The 19,810-nt window shown below is 44.1% G+C and overlaps 1 protein-coding gene across 1 annotated transcript; it reads left to right on the top strand.

Moving 5' to 3' along the window:
- The first annotated feature begins 7,956 nt into the window (after positions 1-7,956).
- On the top strand, positions 7,957-16,914 carry ubald2 (UBA-like domain containing 2). Its single transcript, XM_085404802.1, has 3 exons — positions 7,957-8,223; positions 13,707-13,763; positions 15,896-16,914. Exons 1-3 carry the CDS (start codon positions 8,104-8,106, stop codon positions 16,241-16,243), a joined length of 525 nt encoding a protein of 174 aa, XP_085260928.1. The 5' UTR covers positions 7,957-8,103; the 3' UTR covers positions 16,244-16,914.
- Positions 16,915-19,810: the final 2,896 nt, after the last annotated feature.

Here is a 19,810-nt window from a genome sequence, read left to right as displayed (position 1 = left end):
CTCACATTTTACTTTGATTTTATGCCTGTAGTCCTGTCTCTGTCCCAACTCTCTGCTTTGTTAGCCTTCTTCACCTGTTCTCATACAGAGGTCAGAGGTCAAAGAGGGACCAGTGAAGCAGACTAACTTTAAAGAACAGAGGAGCGATCTGGACTCAGAGCGACTACAGAAATCTGTCATTAAACTTCACAGACTGGCTGATGGGCCCTTGGACATGCAGATGGATTACTGCCATAAACACATAAACATGTTTTCATCTGAAGCAGAAAAAACACAATAAAGACTAAATCATGACTGTAGGGACACTGAAATGGAAACAAGAAGGTCAAAAACTGAGAAAACAGCTGCAGAGACTCGAAACATCGTCCACAGTGACAAATGCTGTGAAACAAAGAGGAGACAGAAAACACACAATGATGTAAAACCAGATAAATACAACACGAGGCAAAATGTGCACAAATACATGCAAAAACACAAACAGAGACACCAAGCGCTATTCTGATTTTTATTTTCATGTGTTCCAAAAGAAAATGACAGACAGCAGAATTATTAACACATACTCAGTATATTAACTGAAATTTGTTCCAGATTCAAATATTTTATTACAACTCTGCTTCAAAGTTTGTGATCTTTGAATGCATTTTTAATCACTTTGAGCTGCTGGTTTAGTAAAAATAAAATGTAATGGTCACTTTGGACTGGAACAGTCGGGCAGCAGGAAGAAGATCTAAAAGATAAAATGTCGAATAAAACTGAGCCCTTTGAACACAAATGAAAATCTATTTAAAGGTTTATTAATAATAAAAACTCCATCGTCATTTCACTCAGTTTAATTTCTGAAATCTGGTATATATGTTTGTCTGTTCGTTTTTGTATCGTTTTGTTTAAATGCACTCTGGTGTAATGTCTATGATTGGACAGATGAGGGCGCCATATACACGTGAGACGTGAAAGAGGAAAAAACTGAACCGATTGAGACGCTTTTATATTTGTGCCGTCATTAAAAAGTTATTCCTGCTACATTAATGTCGCATCCATATTATTTTTCTCCACTGATTTCTTCCAAAGCTGAGCAGGATTCAGTGATTCCCGCTCGGAAACAGAGGAAACTCCATGAACACATCTTCACCTCCACTTTTACACACTATTAATCTATTGTATTGTATCTTTATTTGTTTCAGACATATAAAACAAAAAAAACCAATATATACACACTACATATATTTTCATTTACAGATACGAATATATATGTAGATATACACACACGTATGTGTTCAGATAAACAAAAAAATAATAATGAAATAAAACAAAATCGTCTGACATAATGTAACAATGTTTGGTCTGAAAAGGAGTAGGAAGAAGTATGAACATACTTATTAATTCCTACCCCTGCTCAACATCTTATTGATCCCACATAATTCACCTAATTCCCATCATCACATACTCCACACGATACACGAGGAGAAACATGGCTACCGTGATTGATATAATTTGGATATAATTTGATATTTTTATACATACAATGGGTGATCATCTTTATCGGTATCATATTCTTCCAAAATCAGTTTTCGAAGTATTTTCATGAACTTACTAATTCCTGAGCATTGCTGTAGATCTATAGTAAAACTATTCCACAGTTTTACCCCATAAATAGTGACACAAAAGGTTTTAACCTTTGACCGTGCTTTAAGAATCCTTAGATTCAATTTCCCCCTCAATTCATAGTCTCCTTCTCTGTCATAGAACATCCTCTGTATATTTCCTGGTAACATATTGTATCTGGCCTTGTACATAATTTTTGCAGTTTTAATTCTATTCATCTTATTTATTTAGTTATAGATTTTTTTTTAGCATTTGTTTGTTTGTTTTTCTATTACTGTGTTATTGCCTTTATTTATTCCCTTATACTGTGATTTCTCTATAGAGAAGGTCTCACTATACTTTTATTTGTGTTGTTATTACTATTGTTGTATTTCCTAATGTATTCTCCTTTGTGCTTGTTATGCTTTTGTGCAGTAGTGATGGGTTTTTTTCTCTCTCGCAGTGGTTTTTTTGGGGTTTTTTTGCACTTCCTGTTCTCTGTTGTCATCACAGGAACACGTGACAGGATCTGTCAGACGTCTGTGCAACGACTCCTGTGATAATTAAAGAAACCGATTCATGTATTACTTTTATAAAGTAACCGACTTTCCTTCAAAGCTTCTCGTTTAAAGTTTAAAGTGTAGAACTGCAGATTTTTGGGGTTATTTCTGTAGTTTTGACTGAAAAATGACTGAAGCCTCATTTTTCTGTGGATGGTTGCAGTAACTGCTTTGAGCTGTGATCACACAGAGCGCAGTGAAGGTGGGAACTGTGCAGTAAAACTAAAGGATGAATCACCTCGTTTAAAAGGTGAGTTTGCTGTTCAGGGTGTAACTGAGTATTTCTGCAGTACTTGAGCACTTCCATCAATAATCATTGTGTTTTTGTAAATACTGAGCTGTGCAGACGGCTGTTAACCATTGACTCTCACAGACCCCCCCGCTCTTGCTGTGGTGGTGAGATGACCCCCAGCTGAACTTTTCTAACATTCAGCAGCAGCTCAGACGGGAACCATGAAGCACGAGCAGCTCCAGGAAGCAAGAAAAAGAAAAAAAGCAATGGTACAGAAAGCTTGATGTTCCCGTTTCATCAGAGACGACGGTGCATCGGGGGCCCTGCACGTCTCCAGCAGGCGGATAAAAGTGCATCTCGTCCTGCTGGATGAAATCCAAATGTGCTTTTGTTTTACTGCTCAGGTTCATTTTTAACATCCGCTCAGAGACAAACCCTCACCTATGAGCAAACATCCCCCACCGAGAATATAAGACAAGATAAGATAAGATAAGATAAGATAAGATAAGATAAGATAAGATAAGATAAGATAAGATAAGATAAGATAAAACTTTATTAATCCCTCGGGTGGGTTCCTCTGGGAAATTCGGTTTCCAAAAGCACAGCACCGACAGAAGTTACAGAGTTACAGAAGATTATACACACACACACACACACACACACACACACACACACACACACACACACACACACACACACACACACACACACACACACACACATACATATATAAATACAGAGACATATATAAATAAAATATACGAAGGGGATAAATAGAATAAATAGGAATAAAAATAAAAATACAAGTGAATTGCACATTTCAAGTATGGAGTCTATTGCACCGTTGACTATTTACAAAAAGTATTGCACAGTGAGGTGAAGAGGCACTACAGCTTAGTTGTTCCCCCCTCCTTTGATGAGTACAAGTTAAAGGTCAGGTCAGTTAGTGGCTGTGAGTCACTGAGAATTCAATAAATATGTTAACAGATGACAAATATTGCACCAGAGATAAATGCAGGTTAAAAAGTCTCCGCTCGCTGATAAAACATCACTTTTCACAACATTCGATTTAATTTCACTGCCCTGACGCCACTTCTGAAGAGAATTCCAAAGATCTGAGGAATATTTGCATTTGAAGGAATTATTCAGAGATAAGAACCGACACACTTTGTTTTGAACATGGTGTCGCCTCAGCCAGCGAATCAGGACACAAACAGCATGTTCACACAGTTCAAAGTGCTCCACAGATAAAAGACAGGCTGAGCACAACAAACACGAAACAAGCATCAGAAATAAAAATATTACAGAATAAGAGAATAAAAATAAAGAAAGGGACGTCGGCGTCTTTGCACTAAAATCATTTTTCGTGGACGCCCTGGCTCGATGTGCGCCAGGGGTCAGTTTGGGGACCAGCCTTGTTTCCTGTGTATATGCCCCCCTGTCTGTGTGTAATTGACACAATGAGGACTCACATGATCATCAGAGCTGAGTGCTCTTTGTCAAGTTTAAGACTGGACAGAAATAAAAGTTGAGGAATTCGGGCAGCAGCTGCAAACATCACACCACCAACTAACACGACCTGTCGTCTTTAAGTATCTCAAGGACACAAAGACTATCAGACCAGCGAAGCCTCCAGTGGGGGCCATCACAGTGGCTACATCCATCATTTATATACAGTCTTTGGACTAAATTATATGTATCCTCCCTCTCTGACATCACAGAGAGCCAAGATTAGAAAACACTGTGACCGACTGAGCGTTCAGAGCAGTCTGAATCCTGAGGATTACAGCACACACACTGACCTCATTAACTGAAACTTTGGCCATGTTTAATCTGCACATCCAGCTCCTGAACTGAGATACCTGACAGGTAATAAAGCAAAAGGAGAGCAGGTCCATCTGCTGTGATGTTCTCATGAGCAAACAGAACCACTAGACCTGCTGAAGCCTGTCAGGAGCTTTGTGTCCCTATAGTCTTCCTCTTTCCTCCAATAATACATAATAGATGCCCTCCTGTGCCACATGCTCCTTTACCTGCAGCAGGGCTGAATTATTCACCTGATGGCAGAAAGAGAGCCGGACAGCCTGCAGCCGAGAGCTGCTCTGCCCCGATAAGAAGATTATCAGTGTTCATCAGGAGAACCGTCACTGTGGGTCCTCTGGAGCTCAGCTCTGAGGGGACAGGCTGATAGTGTTTCGTGTCGAAGCCACGACGCTCATCCAAGCACAAACACTTGTTCCTTTTATCTGTAGCCCATCATGCAAAAGGCTTTTTAAATTTTAAAAGTGTTTGCAGAAAAATGCAGCATGTTACCAGTGGAAACCACAAACTGTATATCAAAGATGGATGTACCCCCTGTCAAGTCAAGTAGTCAAGTATTTATTTATTGTCATTGTCAAAGAACAATGAAATTGCGTTTGGGGCTTCCGTACAACCCGTAAAAAAAACCAAAAAAAAAAACAAAAACCCTTAAAACCCAAGTGTAAATATTTAACCCAGTGTGACTTCAGTGCAATGAGACAATCCTTAGCAACAACATGAGAACAAGACAGGTAATGTTCATAGGACATTCAGACAAAGACCTGAGAAACATGACAAAATGCAACAATGCAACCCGTTCAATATTATTGTACTGCGAGATATGATGGTTGTCTATTTAAGAAAGAGGGGGGGGGGGGGGGGGGGGGGAGAGAATAAAGATATGATGCACCAATGCAAACCAGTTCATTGCTATTAAGAAGTTGGATATGGTTATTGTCCGTGAGAGGGGGGCAGAGAGTTCAGGAGCCTCACAGCCTGTGGATACAGGCTGTTGGCCAGTCTGGATGTTCTGGCCTGTATAGACCTGTACCTTCTCCCTGAGGGCAGCAGATGGAAAAGGTGGCGCGCAGGGTGATGTTGGTCCCGCAGGATACTGTGCACCCTCCTCAGGCAGCGAGTGGGGAAGATATGTTGAGGAAGATAGACAATGTTGGATAACACCTCCCACCCACTCCATGACATGTTGGTCAGTCACAGGAGCTCGTTCAGTGAGAGACTGAGATTACCGAAAAGCACCACTGAACGACACAGGACATCATTCCTGCCTGTGGCCATCTCCCTGTACAACGCATCCACTTAACACACTGTTTGCTGCTACAACTACACATGTTTCTTTTCCAAATATTTATTTATAAGTGACTTATGTATGTATGTATGTATATATATGTATATATTGTACTATTCTTAGTTAGTGTATTGTCTGTCTTGTCTTAATGTTGGTTTAAAATGGAGCACTGTAACAAAAAATAATTTCCCCCAGGGATCAATAAAGTATTCTGATTCTGATTCTGATTCTGATATTGCTGATCTCTGGCAGAATTATTCTCTGGAACATGACTCTATGTTTGAAGTCTCTGTGTTAGAGTTTTAGCTGCAGCCATCTTGGTTTTTGAAGCCAGAAGTGACCATGTTTAGGTTAGATGTTGGAGTGCTAAGTTAGTGGTTAGTAAGATGCATCCACATATATCTGTGTAGGTTCTCAGTTATCCAGGTCACGGAAATCTAAGGAGCTTGGAAAGACTTTTTAAAATTCTGTGAAGACATTTTACCTGCTCAGTCATCCAGGTAAGTGAATCACTGTTGGTTCTGTTCATCTGGACGTAGCGAGACGGAAGAAGTCACTTGGATGAGTGACGAAACGTTTGAAAACTCTACATCCAGATGAACAGAATCAAACTTTGGGGATTTACTTACCTGGACGATTGATCATGAATCAAAACGGAATCTTTTGGGGTCTCAAGCAAAATGTATCTTCAGTGCTAAAACCAAATGGTGGAGGCGTTTAAAGTCTATGGGAGTTATCCCTTAAGAGGGTCGTTGACCCACTATTAGCATGAGCGAAGGTGTGAAAAAAGGGCGTGGGTCATTATCAACAGAGGTTTCGGGTGAATCCATTGTGAGACTTTCCCTCACACCATCATCATTGAGATCAACTGATGCAAAACGTGAGTGGAGGTTGAGGCACCTGGGAAGGGTCTCAAAACTGTTTTGTAGGTGGCAGACAGTTGGCGTTGTAACTTACAAATCCATCTTTGAACTGTTCACAGATGGAGATGCCACCATTTGGTTTTAGAAATGAAGAAGCTTCTCGGATGGGAAATCAAATGTCCTCACGAAAGCTACAGAAGTCCGGTCAGCTTTTTGACAGTGGATGTTGGAGGAACTACAGTCTGCCACCCTGGGGCCACACCATTTAAAAGTTTCTAGAAACGTCTCTGCAAGCTCATGTGGTGAAAAGGGGTCAGGATATCAATACAAAGATCAGTTTCATGTCCTTCTTTACATTCTCGCTGTCACGTTAGTGTTTAAATAGATTATGCTTCATCATTTATAAAGCAGCATGATTTATTTTTGATGTGCTCCTGAGATGTTAATTTTGGTTTATTGTCCAATAACAACAACAACTAAGATGTTTGTGAAGGCAAAATCAATTTCATTATTAGCTCCTTATTTCAGAAAAACATCAATGTAAGTCACGTTTATAGGATATGACATATTATATGGAGCATACACATTTAAGACATGTGTATGTGGTCAGAAAAAGAAAAAGTAGTGAAAAACTAGACATACATGAATAACAGACACGTACATATCAGTATTATTACTCATGCCCCCCCGACCCGGCCCCGGATAAAGCGGATGAAGATGGATGGATGAGTCTTATTATTGTTAATAGGCAAATTCAAGTTAGTTGGATTCCAACATGGATTTAATATTCTTTATATGAAAAATTTATTAATAAAAGCAATTAAATTATTTAAATCCTGGACTTTATGTACTAATAACAGAAAAATCTCTTACATCAAAACGTTTGTAAATTAACACATATCTTTAAAATACCCTGTAATTCTCATGAATATTCTGCATTACTGTGGAAACAAATTACTGAATAAATCGGTTGTGTTCGAAATGTGTTGTTTCATATTACTACAGTATATATTACAGTTTTGATAAATACAAAAGCAAACGCAAAGTAAACCTTCGTGTATTATGTAACACACTCCTTATAGTAGCCTATTTAATTTAAAATGTATTTTTGATATATCAGGTTTTTGTGGTGTATATGAGAAAAATATAGGCAGTCAGTTAAATAAATTATAAAATTAAATTTTAAAAATGTATTTAATTTATTATGTCTTTCTCGGGTTGACTCTATGAACGGGATATGTTTCAAAAAAATAAAAAAAAATATTTACAGTGTTTACACGTGTGAAGCTCGTGAGGAAGCAGCCAATCGGCTCTATGAGTTTACGGCAACTGGCCGATCGAACATTACGTCAGCGTAACGAACACAAATGAAAGCGCTTGTGTAACCCTACTCGACAAACACTGAGGGCGGCGTGGACGGTTTTCACTCACCCCTATTTAAGACTCCACCCACCGACACAGTCCTAACACTTAAAACCAGCGCACCGAAGAAATTTAAACTCGTTTCATCGATAGCCAATCAGCGCCTCTGTAGTACTCTCTCGCCGTGGAGTCGTCCAATCAGTGACGCGTTGCTCTTTGTTGTTGCGATGACATGAAAACATTGTTGTTGCTGCTGCGGAGACTCACGGACAGACGAGCAGGAAGGACGGAAGGTTCGCGGGGCTTCCTTCAGGTCCGGGTTTAGTTATTATCATTTTTTTTTATTTTTTAGAAAAAAAGGTGGCAGTTTTTGTCTGTAAAGGAGCCGCGGGAGCAGCCATGTCGGTCAATATGGAAGAACTGAGGCACCAAGTGATGATAAACCAGTTTGTTTTGACGGCTGGCTGCGCCGCGGATCAGGCGAAGCAGCTCCTCCAGGCGGCCCACTGGCAGTTCGAGGTGAGTGGGAGGTTTATTTACACGTTGAGTCCTTTTATTAACCCCCACGCGTGATTTGGTGTACAAAGAGGTGCCCGTGAACTCGCTGTGGTGATTGTTTTGAGGATTTCCCGTGCTGCCTCGCTGCCATGCGCTCCCGGGGCTAGCGTTAGCCGCCTAGCCGCGCTGAGGACGTGGTGTTCGATGCTTTTTGTTTACATTCTCCGTCGCCTCGCCGTTAAGCTAGCTGCTGTTAGCCGGGCAGAGCGGTAGTGCGCTCGGGTTGGACCAGGGCTGTGTAAGGCTAGAGTAGAGCGGTGTTTATTTTGGCGTGGAGATGCTGATAAGATAAGATGCGCTGTTTTTCATCCGCTCGCATTACTCACAGATCATAAACTACAGGTCAGGCTTGTTTACCGTCAGAGCTCGCGGGGTGATCTGATGGATCAGCCCCTCCCTGCCCAGCTCAAAAACAATCGTTTCATCACGTTTCCTGTGTGAGTTTCTGGAAGCACAGCGAGCGGCTCTCTGCGTGTTTGTGTCCGCTTCACGGAGCGGATAAAGAGGTCAGACCGTGCGTGCTCCCCGCTAAGCGCCCTGACATTGATCCCGGTGCTTCTCGGTTATATATAGACCGATTAAGATGCATTATCCTTCCAGCTGTTCCTATACACGGACCTCCGTGTGCCATTAACACCTATTAGAAGTTGAAGCTGGCTGGTGGAGGTCAGTTTGAGCTGTTTCTTCGCAGTTTTCCCAACGTGGCGCTCGTGTCTCTAACTATGATTAAAAGCCGAGAAGTCCTCCTCTAACAGGGCGAGGCAGGCCAGCGGATAACAGAAGACGAGCCTTTAGCTGCTCGTTGTGTTTAGTGGGAGTCATAAAATGCGTGGTTGAGCTGCTGGTTCTCCTCTTTTTCCCCTCTCATGAAGAAAGTGGGTCCCATGATATTAATCTGATACGCGTGCCGGGGACGTGACTGTTTACTGGGCCTGTGATGGTCAGGCTAATAATTCAACAAAGCGTACAGTGTAAATACACAGGCCAGCTGTAAGTCATTACAGAAGGCTCTGTGCTCACTGGAAAATGAAAAGTAGCCACTATTGATCAGATTTTGTTGAACAACAAACTTGGAAATTTCTATGAAGTGACAGTCAGGCTCCCTCTGCTCCTCACTGGTTTCCTCTTTCATTGCTAAACAGGCCTGAGCTTGTTTCCTTCATGTGCTGCAGCACAGAGCGCTGTATTTTCGCCAGCTTATGAAGAAAACACACTCGCACTCGTGTTTGAAATCCTCCTCAGCCTCTCTCTAACCACCGATCACAGATTGTGGATCGGATTAAGATTTGGGGATTTTCCTTTTCATGGATCCAAAATGTTAATTGAATGATCTCAGACTGGATCGCTGGAAGAAGCCTGACATTTTTATTTTGGCCCACCTTTAAAAAGCAGAAATGCACAGACTGTGCTGAGCCTGATAAGGCAGGATTGGCAGTCCATCAGCCATTCCTGAAAAGTTGTTTCACTACGGTTCTGTGCTGCGTCACCTCACAGCAATTTGTGAACGTTATTCTTATTCAATGAAATAAATAAAGGATAAAAAAAAAGATTTAGGTGTACCCAGGTCCTGTTTACAACTTCTGCTCCCATCTGTCTGCGTTTGTGTGGATGATTTCTCCTTGACCACCTCCCAGAACATCTGACATTTCATCAAACGCACCCATCCGCAGCATTGACCTGCTGAACAGCTAACGGTCACCTGAGCTTCCACACCTCTGTCTGTTGCAGCCAGGTGCTGCACCGGGAGGGGAGGAGGCGGTGGTGATGTTTGGAGTACTGTCAGGAGTTGGGGTTATGACTCTGATTGGCTGACTTGTTTATTTGGAAAAAGTGCTGTGCACTGCTACTTTGTGTGACTGGAAACTGGGATTAAGGAGTGTTGTTGTGTCTCTGGGGTGAGTCACTAACCTTCACGTTACCTGGACAACATAATACAGCTGAATCCTGGAAGACAACGCTGAGGGAGAAGCACGGGTTAGAGGCGCAACCTTGGTGTGAAGGATGTGGGCGTTCCTCGCGTCTGAGATGCCGGACTTGCAGTCAGACCTCAGTCCCACGCTAACATGTCCCCACAGCAGGCTGTTATTTTGTTTTGGTGTTTGCTGAATGAAGAGAATCGAGCTGCAGTTCCTCTAACGTCCACTGGAGGCTCCAGCAGTTAGTCAGTCCCCATAGACTCCCATGTTAGAGCATTCCAGCAGAAATCAACAGGTTTACAGCCTGATACACAAACTCGTTCAGTCTCTGTGGACAATTTCCTCTTTTAGAACAATCGTCCAGGTGTTTACGTTCACGCTGGATGTCCTGCTGACTCACAGGTCAAAAATAATCTGTATTTATCTTGCCTGTGTCACTTGCCTCTCACTGACATCATACAGACCCAAGAGTAGAAGTTTCAAAGTTTACATTTATGGGGAAAGATTGAATGATGTTAAGGAACCGCGTGACCACAGACCTTCAGCCGGCTGTGAAGAGACTAGGGCTGCCACAAACGATTATTTTGATAGTTGACTAGTCACCGATTATTTATGCGATTAGTCGACTAATCAGATCATCATCCATTGGACGTAAAACGTACAGCTTATTGCACCAGCAGCATCTGCTCTTATATAACTATCATTAGCTTACAGCTTTAAGTGTTTCAGGTCTGTGCTAACTAAAAATAAAGACAAGATGATAGTTTATTGAATTTTAATGAAATTTGCAGATTGTTTCGGTAAAGTTTAATAAACTCCTTGCTATCTAAAATATAACAGGACACCAGAGTAAATTCTCGAGCATCTCACACTTCTGATAATCAGCTGTCTGCTTGAGGTTTATTCAGCTGTGTAAAAACTATAACTTTAATCTCAGCCAAACCGATTTACTCAGGAACAAATAAAATACAAAAAAAAAAAAAAAGCCAAACAACAACATTTTTAAGTTATCTAAGTGACTCATATATCATGTTTAACCTGAGTCGCGAAAGACGGCGGTGGGTTTGAAAACAATTTGCCGGGAGTCCGGTGTTCTCACGGCGCTAGTGACCTAGCCCCCGGCTAGCTATCGAGCTAGTGGGTAACAGACGTCTCCGAAAACGTCGGAGCGCTTTTGAAAATATGCGGTGTCTTGATAAACTGAGCAGATATTTGAGGTTTACACAGCTACATTCTCGCCTGAAAATATGTTAAACGTTTATTTTGTGACCCAGAAAGAATTAATATTAAAACTAACTAGCTGCCGCCATTGTTGGAAACTAAGCTGGGCTTATTAGCTATGAATTCTGGGACACAGCTGCTTCTTCTTCGGGGTTTAACGGCAGCTGGCATCCTTGTACATGCAGTGCTGCCATCTTCTGTTTCAGTCCGTTATTACACTCTTAAATCCTGCTACTTATTCCTGCGTCTTTTGGGATCTTACAAAGCTTCAAATGACGCGTCGACTATTAAATCAGTCGTCGACGATTTTGATAGTCGATTAATCGTGGCAGCCCTAGAAGAGACGCACGGACCTTAAATAATCCTGAGATTTAACCTGTGGACGAGTAACTGGAGTAACGAAGTTGGTGGAAGAAGTTTGTTTGAGGGGAAAGAAAGCTTTTGAAAACAGACCCGAGCGCTGAGTGACGTTGGCAGGTCCAGATGAGTGTTTTGTGTTGATTATCATGTTGATGATGCTGACTGTGTTTGTACAGTGTTGACTCGTTCTGAGCGAACACAGTGACACGTGAGGAGCCTGAAGCAGGAAATGTGTTCATGCTGTTTTTGTAAAATTACTACAATGACAGTGAAAATAGCTGCTGATTAACTTCCTGTCGAACCGCCCGGTTTGCCCCTTTGCTGAAAGAGGAAGTTTCTTTTTCTGTTGGAGCTTCTGTTTTTTTTTGTCCTTGGTCATGAGGCACTAGAGTGAAAGTAAAAGCCGTCACGCCGCCGTGAACCGTTTTCCCTCTGCAAGGACTTTTAAAGACACTCGCAGGTTACGGAGTTTCCTGCAACAAACCAGAAAATTAAACGAGACGAGACAAAGAGCGGCTCTTTGCACAATAGCGGCCGAGCACTTTCGCTCTTTGAGATGGGTGTCACGTTGTACGGCAGACATTCCTGCGCCACCGCTGTTGTTAAACAACCACGGCTGGGGGGAGGGGGAGGGAAGGGCACGGCATTCATTCAAGTGTTGGGAACAAAAAAGAAGAAACTGAGCTGCAAAACAAGCTCACGCTCCCTGTTCAGACCACAGGAGCTCTGCAGTCCCACAGTTATTGCAGACATTGAACTCAGCAAACACCACATTCAGTGATTTTTATCTGTTATGCACGGTTAAATATTGTGCTGGTTTTAATGTTCCTGCACGTCGAAGATGCTGGGAACAGTGGAGCTCCGAGGCGTTCGAGTCCTTAGTGCAGAAACTGGCTGTCTCAGTTTTAAGTGTTGGGAATGGAAAGTCTAAAGTGGTCCCCTCCTGGTCAGTTCCCACCTGTGGGATGACTCCACCCCCCGCAACATTGCTGGGGGGGGGTCCCTTGGGTCCTCGGGAAATGTTTTGTAGCGTTGGGTCGGCCCGGTGTTTCTCCTTCTGCAATCACAGCGTGCGTTTGAGTTCACAACAAAGACGACAAAGAGACAAAGTACGTGAAGCCAACTCGTTTCCCTGTTTGCACAATCAGGAGACGCACTGTTTACATTTCAGGCTGCTGTGAGGGAAAGCTGGAAAAGTTCGACAAGTGCTCGTGTTTTGTCTTCTGAAAACTTGCAGACCTTCAGAGATACGAGCGTTTGAGTCAGTCCAACCCAGCTCAATGTCACACAGGACGAAACAGGAGACGCTGATGAGACTCTTTGTTTCTTACTTCACTGCCAGTGTTTCTGCGCCACAGCTGCTTAAATCCGAACACTTTCAGCGTGTTTCTGCAAACATGAAACTAAACGTCTTTTTGGGTTTTGTGAGGTTGTCTCTGGCGGTTAATGCCCCGAGACAGGAAATGAAAAATGATGTGACACATGAGTCCATGATCATAAATAAGTCAGTCCTTTTATAACTGATCAGTTTTCCTGTTTCAGTGATTATTGGGTATGTTATCAAAGCTTCCAGGCGCGATGACCTCGGCTGCTTCAGGTGGTTTGGCTGTGAAATAAGCTCGTTTTCGTTCCGTGGCTTTAAAAATGTTGTCAGCTCTGCAGGAAGCTGCAGATCATTTCTTCAGAAACAGAAAGTCTGGTTTTTGTTCGCCTCCCTCGAGGTTTCACTCCCAGCAGCTCTGCAGAAAAAAGAGTCTCTGCGGTCTGATGACTCAGTTTCAGGTCCCAGCGTGGAGATGATACGTTTAGCCCTTTGTGTTAACGATGGTGAAAGGTGGGGGTATGGGGCGGCCCTTCCTGTCTGAGGTTTTGGGGGAAATGAATGCGTCCTGCTTGCTCTCCATGTGGAAACGTAACTCGTCCTTCTGCCTCTCTTTCTGTCTGCAGACGGCCTTGAGCTCCTTCTTCCAGGAGGCCAACGTCCCCGGGCATCACCACCAGATGGTAAGTGCGTGAAAACGTTACTAAACACAACGATTTTATGAAAGTCTTCTGTGGTTGTGGTTGGATGGTTCAGCGTGGCGATCCACAGGCTGCCGTTCAGACATCAGGAAGCAGTTCGATGGTCCACGCCATTCCTTCTTCCTGCATCTGCCGGTTGGTTTAGTCACAGAGAGCAGCAGAAGGTGGAGGGCGAGCTGCTCGCACAGACGCTGTGTTTGTGTTTGAGCGCTGTTAGGACGACGGGCGTGTGCAGCCATAATAACTGTTTAATCTCCAACTGCAGCCCTGTAATTTAATAATTACCAGCTTATAAAGAGAAAATGTGCAGACCTGCGTCACAGTGAGCAGACAGGTGTGTGTGTGTGTGTGTGTGTGTGTGTGCGCGCGCGTGTGTGCGCGTGTGTGTGCGCGTGTGTGCGCGTGTGTGTGCGCGTGTGTGCGTGTGTGTGTGTGTGTGTGTGTGTGTGTGCGCGTGTGTCTTCTCATTAAATCTCCTGCCTCTGCCTCCCTGGATCTGATCCTCGGTCGTGCTGGGACGCCTGCAGCAGGCGTGTTTTGTTTTCATTCCTCCTCCTCTGGTTTGTGTGCACGCGTTGGGAGGGGGGGGCATGTTGAGGCAGCAGGCTGCTTTGTTGTTATTTTGGGTGACATCATCTTCATCATCTGCACTGAAGCAACTCAGCGCTCTGAGCGAGCATCAGCTGCCCAACTTCCTCCCGGGGTGCACAGGAGGAGGAGGGAGCAGCGATGTGGAGCCTTTATTGTGAAAGTAATGAGTTTGTTTGAGGCTCAGAAAATGGCAGAGTTTGGACTTTTTGCCGTAAGAACAAATATTGACAAATTTAGTGGAATATTTTAGAAAAATGTAAAAAATATTTTGAGTACAAACAGTTTTTCGGAGTATGGGGGAAATGGGAATCCACATGTGTGTCTGTAAAGTGGTGAACTATTAAAGATAACACTGAAGTCTTGAGGAAATAAAAAGCTCCGCGGGAACCAGCCGAGCGGCTTCTTCTCCTTCTTAGACGCCTCGGAGATTAATGAGAGAGCGTGTGTGCACGTGCAGCAGCGCCTCAGAGAGTTAATAAGAACCAATCAATCCTGTTCCTGAGGATCATTTTTGACTCGTAAGTAAAAGTTTGATTATTTGGCTCTGTGTGAGGTCACGTGGCGCCCGGCAAGCTGGTGTTGTTCTTGGTCCAACGTCATCGGTGCGATGCATCAACACGCAGCACACCACAGAACCGGTTCTCCGAGGCTCACGGGAAATCTACAGAGGCGAGGCCGTTTGTAACGAACACGCCGATCAGGCCTGAACAGCAGCAGGAAAATGCCCGCAGGTTTACCGCCTCTGCACGCCGTGCACCTCAGCGCTGAAACAACACACCCGGCTGTTTACGTCGGGAAGGAGGCCTTTCGCCGGCTCAACGTGAACATGTGAGAAGGCGGAGCTCCAACAGGCAGCGTAAAAGTCACTGTGGTCATCCCGCTGTTGTTTTGGTGACACAGATCTGTGGCTGCAGGCGCAACTCTGTTTGTTTCGGTGTGCTCCGAATTGACGTCGCTAAACATCACCTCATGAGATGGGCGTGTCGCACGCCGTAAAAGGAAGGGGAAGGGCTAAAAGGTCTGCACCTGAGACTCGGGTTCAACCATCTGTACCACATATGGAGGGTAATTAATGTCAGTTTTATCTCGGGCGCTGGTGGAGACTCCAGGAAGTTCCTGCGACCTGCCAACAGACGGTTATTGCCCCCCCAGTAAACCATAAACATAAAAAAATATATAAATATGGGTGCAGCCAGCGTGTCGTCGTGGCTCGGGTTTTGGTTCCACCGTGTTGGTTTATTGTCTGCAGACTCGCAGCTGCTGACCTCATTAGAACGAAGCTGTTTAATAATCTTATTTTCATTGAGCAGCATGTGTGGCTCCGCCTCCAGCAGCCTTAGAAAGTCTGGGTCATCCAATGGCCCTCTTGACTTTCCTTCGCTGTGTGTGTGTGTGTGTGTGTGTGTGTGTGTGTGTTCAGGTTTTTCTTCTTCTGACTTCACATTAAAGCATTTGAAGTTTTACAACAAGTCCTCCAGGCTTTTATTTTGAAACCATCCTCCCTCTCTCTCCTCTTCCTGCAGATGTGCACTCCCAGAAACACCCCCGCCACGCCACCCAACTTCCCCGATGCCATCACCATGTTCTCCAAACTGCGGGCGTCCGAGTGTGGCTCCGGCAGTGGGCCCTCCCAGGTGTCCATGGCGTGCTCTCCACCGACTCACTCCTCCACGGCGGGATTCGGCTCCTTCTGGGCGTCCTCGCCACCCAGCCACCAGCCGGCCTGGCTGCCCCCGTCATCGCCCACGGGCCACCACATGCATCACAATCACTACCACCACATGCAACAGACTCCTATGTGGCCCCCCGTCTCCCAGCCCAACGGCTCCCAGCAGCCCCCTGTTGTATCGGCACTTCATGGACAGAGATGAGGCTGAGCGGGCGGGCTGAGTGAGCTCGGGCAGGGCGGGAGGGTCTGGGGTTTTAGGGGCGGGAGGGGGGAGGATTTCTTGTTTCTCGTTTCTCTGAACTGAACACGAGCAGTTTGGCTTTGCTGCGAGCCGGAGGGCGACACTGGAGGGTCTCCGAGGACACTGAGAAACTGAACCCAGCCACGCTCTGAGCAGAACCCCAACAGAGCACTTACCGAGGATCGGAGCCATGAGATGTGATTTTTAGAGACTCTCTTTTCATTTGTCAGAAAAAAATCAGACAGGAAGTCGACAATAAACCAGCAGACCAAGAGGAGGACGAATCAGACGTGTGTGTGTTTGGAGTACAGATGTGCATCAACAGGTCAGCTACAAAGTTTCCGCCCGGGCTGCAGACACTAACGTGATGTCAGAGACGATCCCAGTTTGTGCTTCTCACTGAGTGCCGAGTTGTTTAAGGAGGTTTTTCTGAGCTGGATGGAAAAATGTTGAGTTTGCTGCACACCTGCCAGATGTGAACACAGCTGGAAGTGAGAAACTGTGCCTGAGGCAGAAAATTTAAAATAAATGTAATCTTGTTTATGTCCAATGATTCTTTTTTTTTTTTTTTGTCGTTCTCTTTGCTTCACGATTCCTCGTTTCCACCTCCTGAATCTACAGATTTTTAATTCCACTTACAAATAAATAAAACTAAACACCTGCTCTGATTCTTTCACATCTGCTGATGTGATGAAATAAACCGCAGATATGAGAAGGTTGGACAGAACGTGACGTCCTCAGTCTTCATCTGACAGTCAAAGCGTTACCTTTGTGCACAGCTGAGGTTCTTTCAGAATGATTCAGGCTTTTCTTTACTATTTAAATCAAAAATTGGACTTAAATCATCAAGTTTGTGTTTTGTCATGGAAACTGTAACACCATCATAGACTGTATATAAAAGATGGACATCACCCATTAATTTGAAACGTCCTGTTTTAAAACATTCAGTTGGCGACTTTTACTGAGTGACTTTGACCATAAACTTATCAGGAAAGTACAGCTGAGGTCAGAGGTCAAGTGAGCAGTAAGTAAAAGAGTCGCCCCCTGTTGGGCATTAGCAGGAATGCATCATTTTCAATGTTCATGCCCAGAAGCCACATCAGTCTTTCATGAGCAGTGCGTGCAAGTGCTTCGGGGCACAAATTAAAAAAACAAAACCTAAATATCTCCTCCTTTTTTAAAACATTTTTTTCGTATCTTTGTTTGGATTGAGATCTTTATTGTGCAGCAGATTTGATATTTTTTCATTGCACTGATCTAGATGCACCGATGTAGACGAGCTCAGTAATGTTCGCCAACGTCTGTGGGTGGGGTCAGCTGTGATGATGAGCTGAGTGCGGCGAATAAATGACAGAAGAAGAAGAAGAAGGTCAAAAATGAGCTGCTGATGTGAAGCCGGATTAGAGAGCAGAACTCGAGCGTCCACTTTTCTGGGTTGTAAATAAAAAGATTCCAGTTGAACTTCTGAGAGCGCTTCTATTTTTTTTTTAATGTCGGCTCCTCCGCCATGTGTCTGCGAGAGGTTAAAGGTCGACTCGGCAATTTCCACACAACCTTTCAGACAACCAAACGCTCCTACCTCCACCTGTGTGAGTGGGCGGGGCCCCGCGCTCGCTCTGAATGTACTCCGCAGGACTTCCTGTTTGACAAGTCCTGCATGCGTCACGGCGAGTAAAATAAAGTTGCGTTTACGTCACGAGGAAGAGGAGTGAGGAGTTTTCAGGTTTTGTTCTGACAATCAGCCGTTCGTGAACAGCGTTTATTCGCTGTAGGAGGGGCGTGTCGGTCTCTGACATCGGAGACTCTCAGATTTAAATGATGCGAGGGAACTCGAGCGCTGTGAGCTAACAGGCTAAACGCTCAGCTTTACGGCAACGCCTGCACGCTGTCAGACTTTAATGTGACGTAACGCTGTCCAAACGCTGTTTACGCCAAATTCCTTTTTACAAAGCGAGGACACTTTCAGCAGAACGTCGCGGCGCTGAAATGGTGGGAAAATTGTTGCCTGGGTTAATGCGATGGTGTCAGGTTGTAGCTGTTCGTCTCTGCAGAAATCCAACCCTCTGAGGAGCCCACGCGTTAACCCTGAAACTGAACTTTATGAAGAGATTTGCTTAAAATGAACTAAGAACAGATTCTTAATCAATCGTTAACAGTTTAATCGACACTGGTTCGATTGTTGGAGCCTCGATCGGCTCCACTGGTGGAAGCGTAACCGAGTATTTAGAGTTAAAGATGTAAATGTAACAGTCTTACAGCTGAATCGTTGGAAAAGTTTAAGCGTGAAACATTTGGACTGAAGATCAACTAATGATCGGCTGATCGATCCCTTTTAAAGTTTAATGATTTCCAGTCCATCATGTCAGTAAACGCAAGTTTGGCTTTAAAAAACTTGGAAAATCAGATTTTTTCCAAGTACAAAATTTCACATTTGCGACTGAACCCACCAAAGCTTTGGTTTATGGGCTCAGTCGTTGGTGGATCGCACAGCCGCCGCCAGCTTTTCCACAGTGAAACGCGGAGGTCAGTGGACGCCTTTCAGGGTCCAAGTTTTTAAAGAGACCTTTTCCTAAAAGTCTTATCTCTGATGATGCGTTCGCTGACCTCAGGGCAAATTTTTTCCAGTCTGAACTCGTTCTGGAGGAGTTGAGGCAAATGAGGAGCGGCTGGAAGGTGACCTCCCGCCTGGTTTGTTGTTGCCGACGATCCGCGGGGTTCGGAGGCTCTGTTTGAGATTCCCGCAGCGTGGATTAACCGGCCTGTCCACTCTGCTCCTACTCTTGTTTTTGCAACATATTTTAGGCCTTTCAAATCCAGCCGAGGACTTTACAAACTGATCGAAGGGTCATTAAAAGATGTTTTTAGCTCTGGTCACTTCCTCACAGACTCTGATCCACGACTCTGTTTTAGAGATTTCGCTCATGAACTTTTTTTTCACTTCCTTTGTTTAAATTTGTATTTATATGTTTAATAAAACAACTTCTGATGTGTACTTCCTCTGGGCTCTTCTGTCTTTCTTGGCAGTGTTTAGTCACGCCACACCTATTTTAGTTTTACTGTAAGAGCGAAAGAAAGACGGTTGTACTTCTTTGCATTTGAGTTTGAGGAAGGATGTGGTCGGGCCGGGTGTCAAACTGAAGAGTCAGTAAGAACCAAAGTAACGTGGATTAATGAGCCGCTGCTGAAAGTGAAGCGAACGCAGCTATGTGACACATGTAAATAAGGAAGGATACGCCATTACACGAACGGGACGAGATTTCAGGAACTTTTTACTGTTTGAGCGGCTCCAGTCTGACGAGTTCACAGCGTCCTCCGCTTGACTGATGTGAACTTTAAAGGCCTGCTTGGCCACATTTAATAACCCTGCTGGGCTCTTAGCCAGGCATCAGCCATAACCTTCAAATGATCAGTTATAAAATACATTTTTCCACATTATATCATCATGAAGCAGTCAGCCTACAGTGACCACAGTCTGCTCACACTGGTGCTGAAGACAAAATATTCACAGCATATTCTCAGTGGGTTTGG

The sequence above is a fragment of the Rhamphochromis longiceps genome, linkage group LG4 (assembly GCF_057381845.1).
Source record: "Rhamphochromis longiceps isolate RC_006_pf linkage group LG4, R_longiceps_female_GT1.1, whole genome shotgun sequence".
Lineage (NCBI taxonomy): Eukaryota > Metazoa > Chordata > Actinopteri > Cichliformes > Cichlidae > Rhamphochromis > Rhamphochromis longiceps.
The sequence above is the reverse complement of the archived record's forward strand: the minus strand, read 5'-3'. Positions and strand labels throughout refer to the sequence as shown.

What these genes read in the sequence shown, in the direction of transcription:
- ubald2 (XM_085404802.1), top strand. Translation starts at nt 8,104, where the DNA reads ATGTCGGTCAATATGGAAGAACTGAGGCACCAAGTGATGATAAACCAG. An exon ending in CGGCCCACTGGCAGTTCGAG is followed by an intron (nt 8,224 to 13,706) that starts GTGAGTGGGAGG and finishes TTCTGTCTGCAG; the next exon opens with ACGGCCTTGAGCTCCTTCTT. An exon ending in CCGGGCATCACCACCAGATG is followed by an intron (nt 13,764 to 15,895) that starts GTAAGTGCGTGA and finishes CTCTTCCTGCAG; the next exon opens with ATGTGCACTCCCAGAAACAC.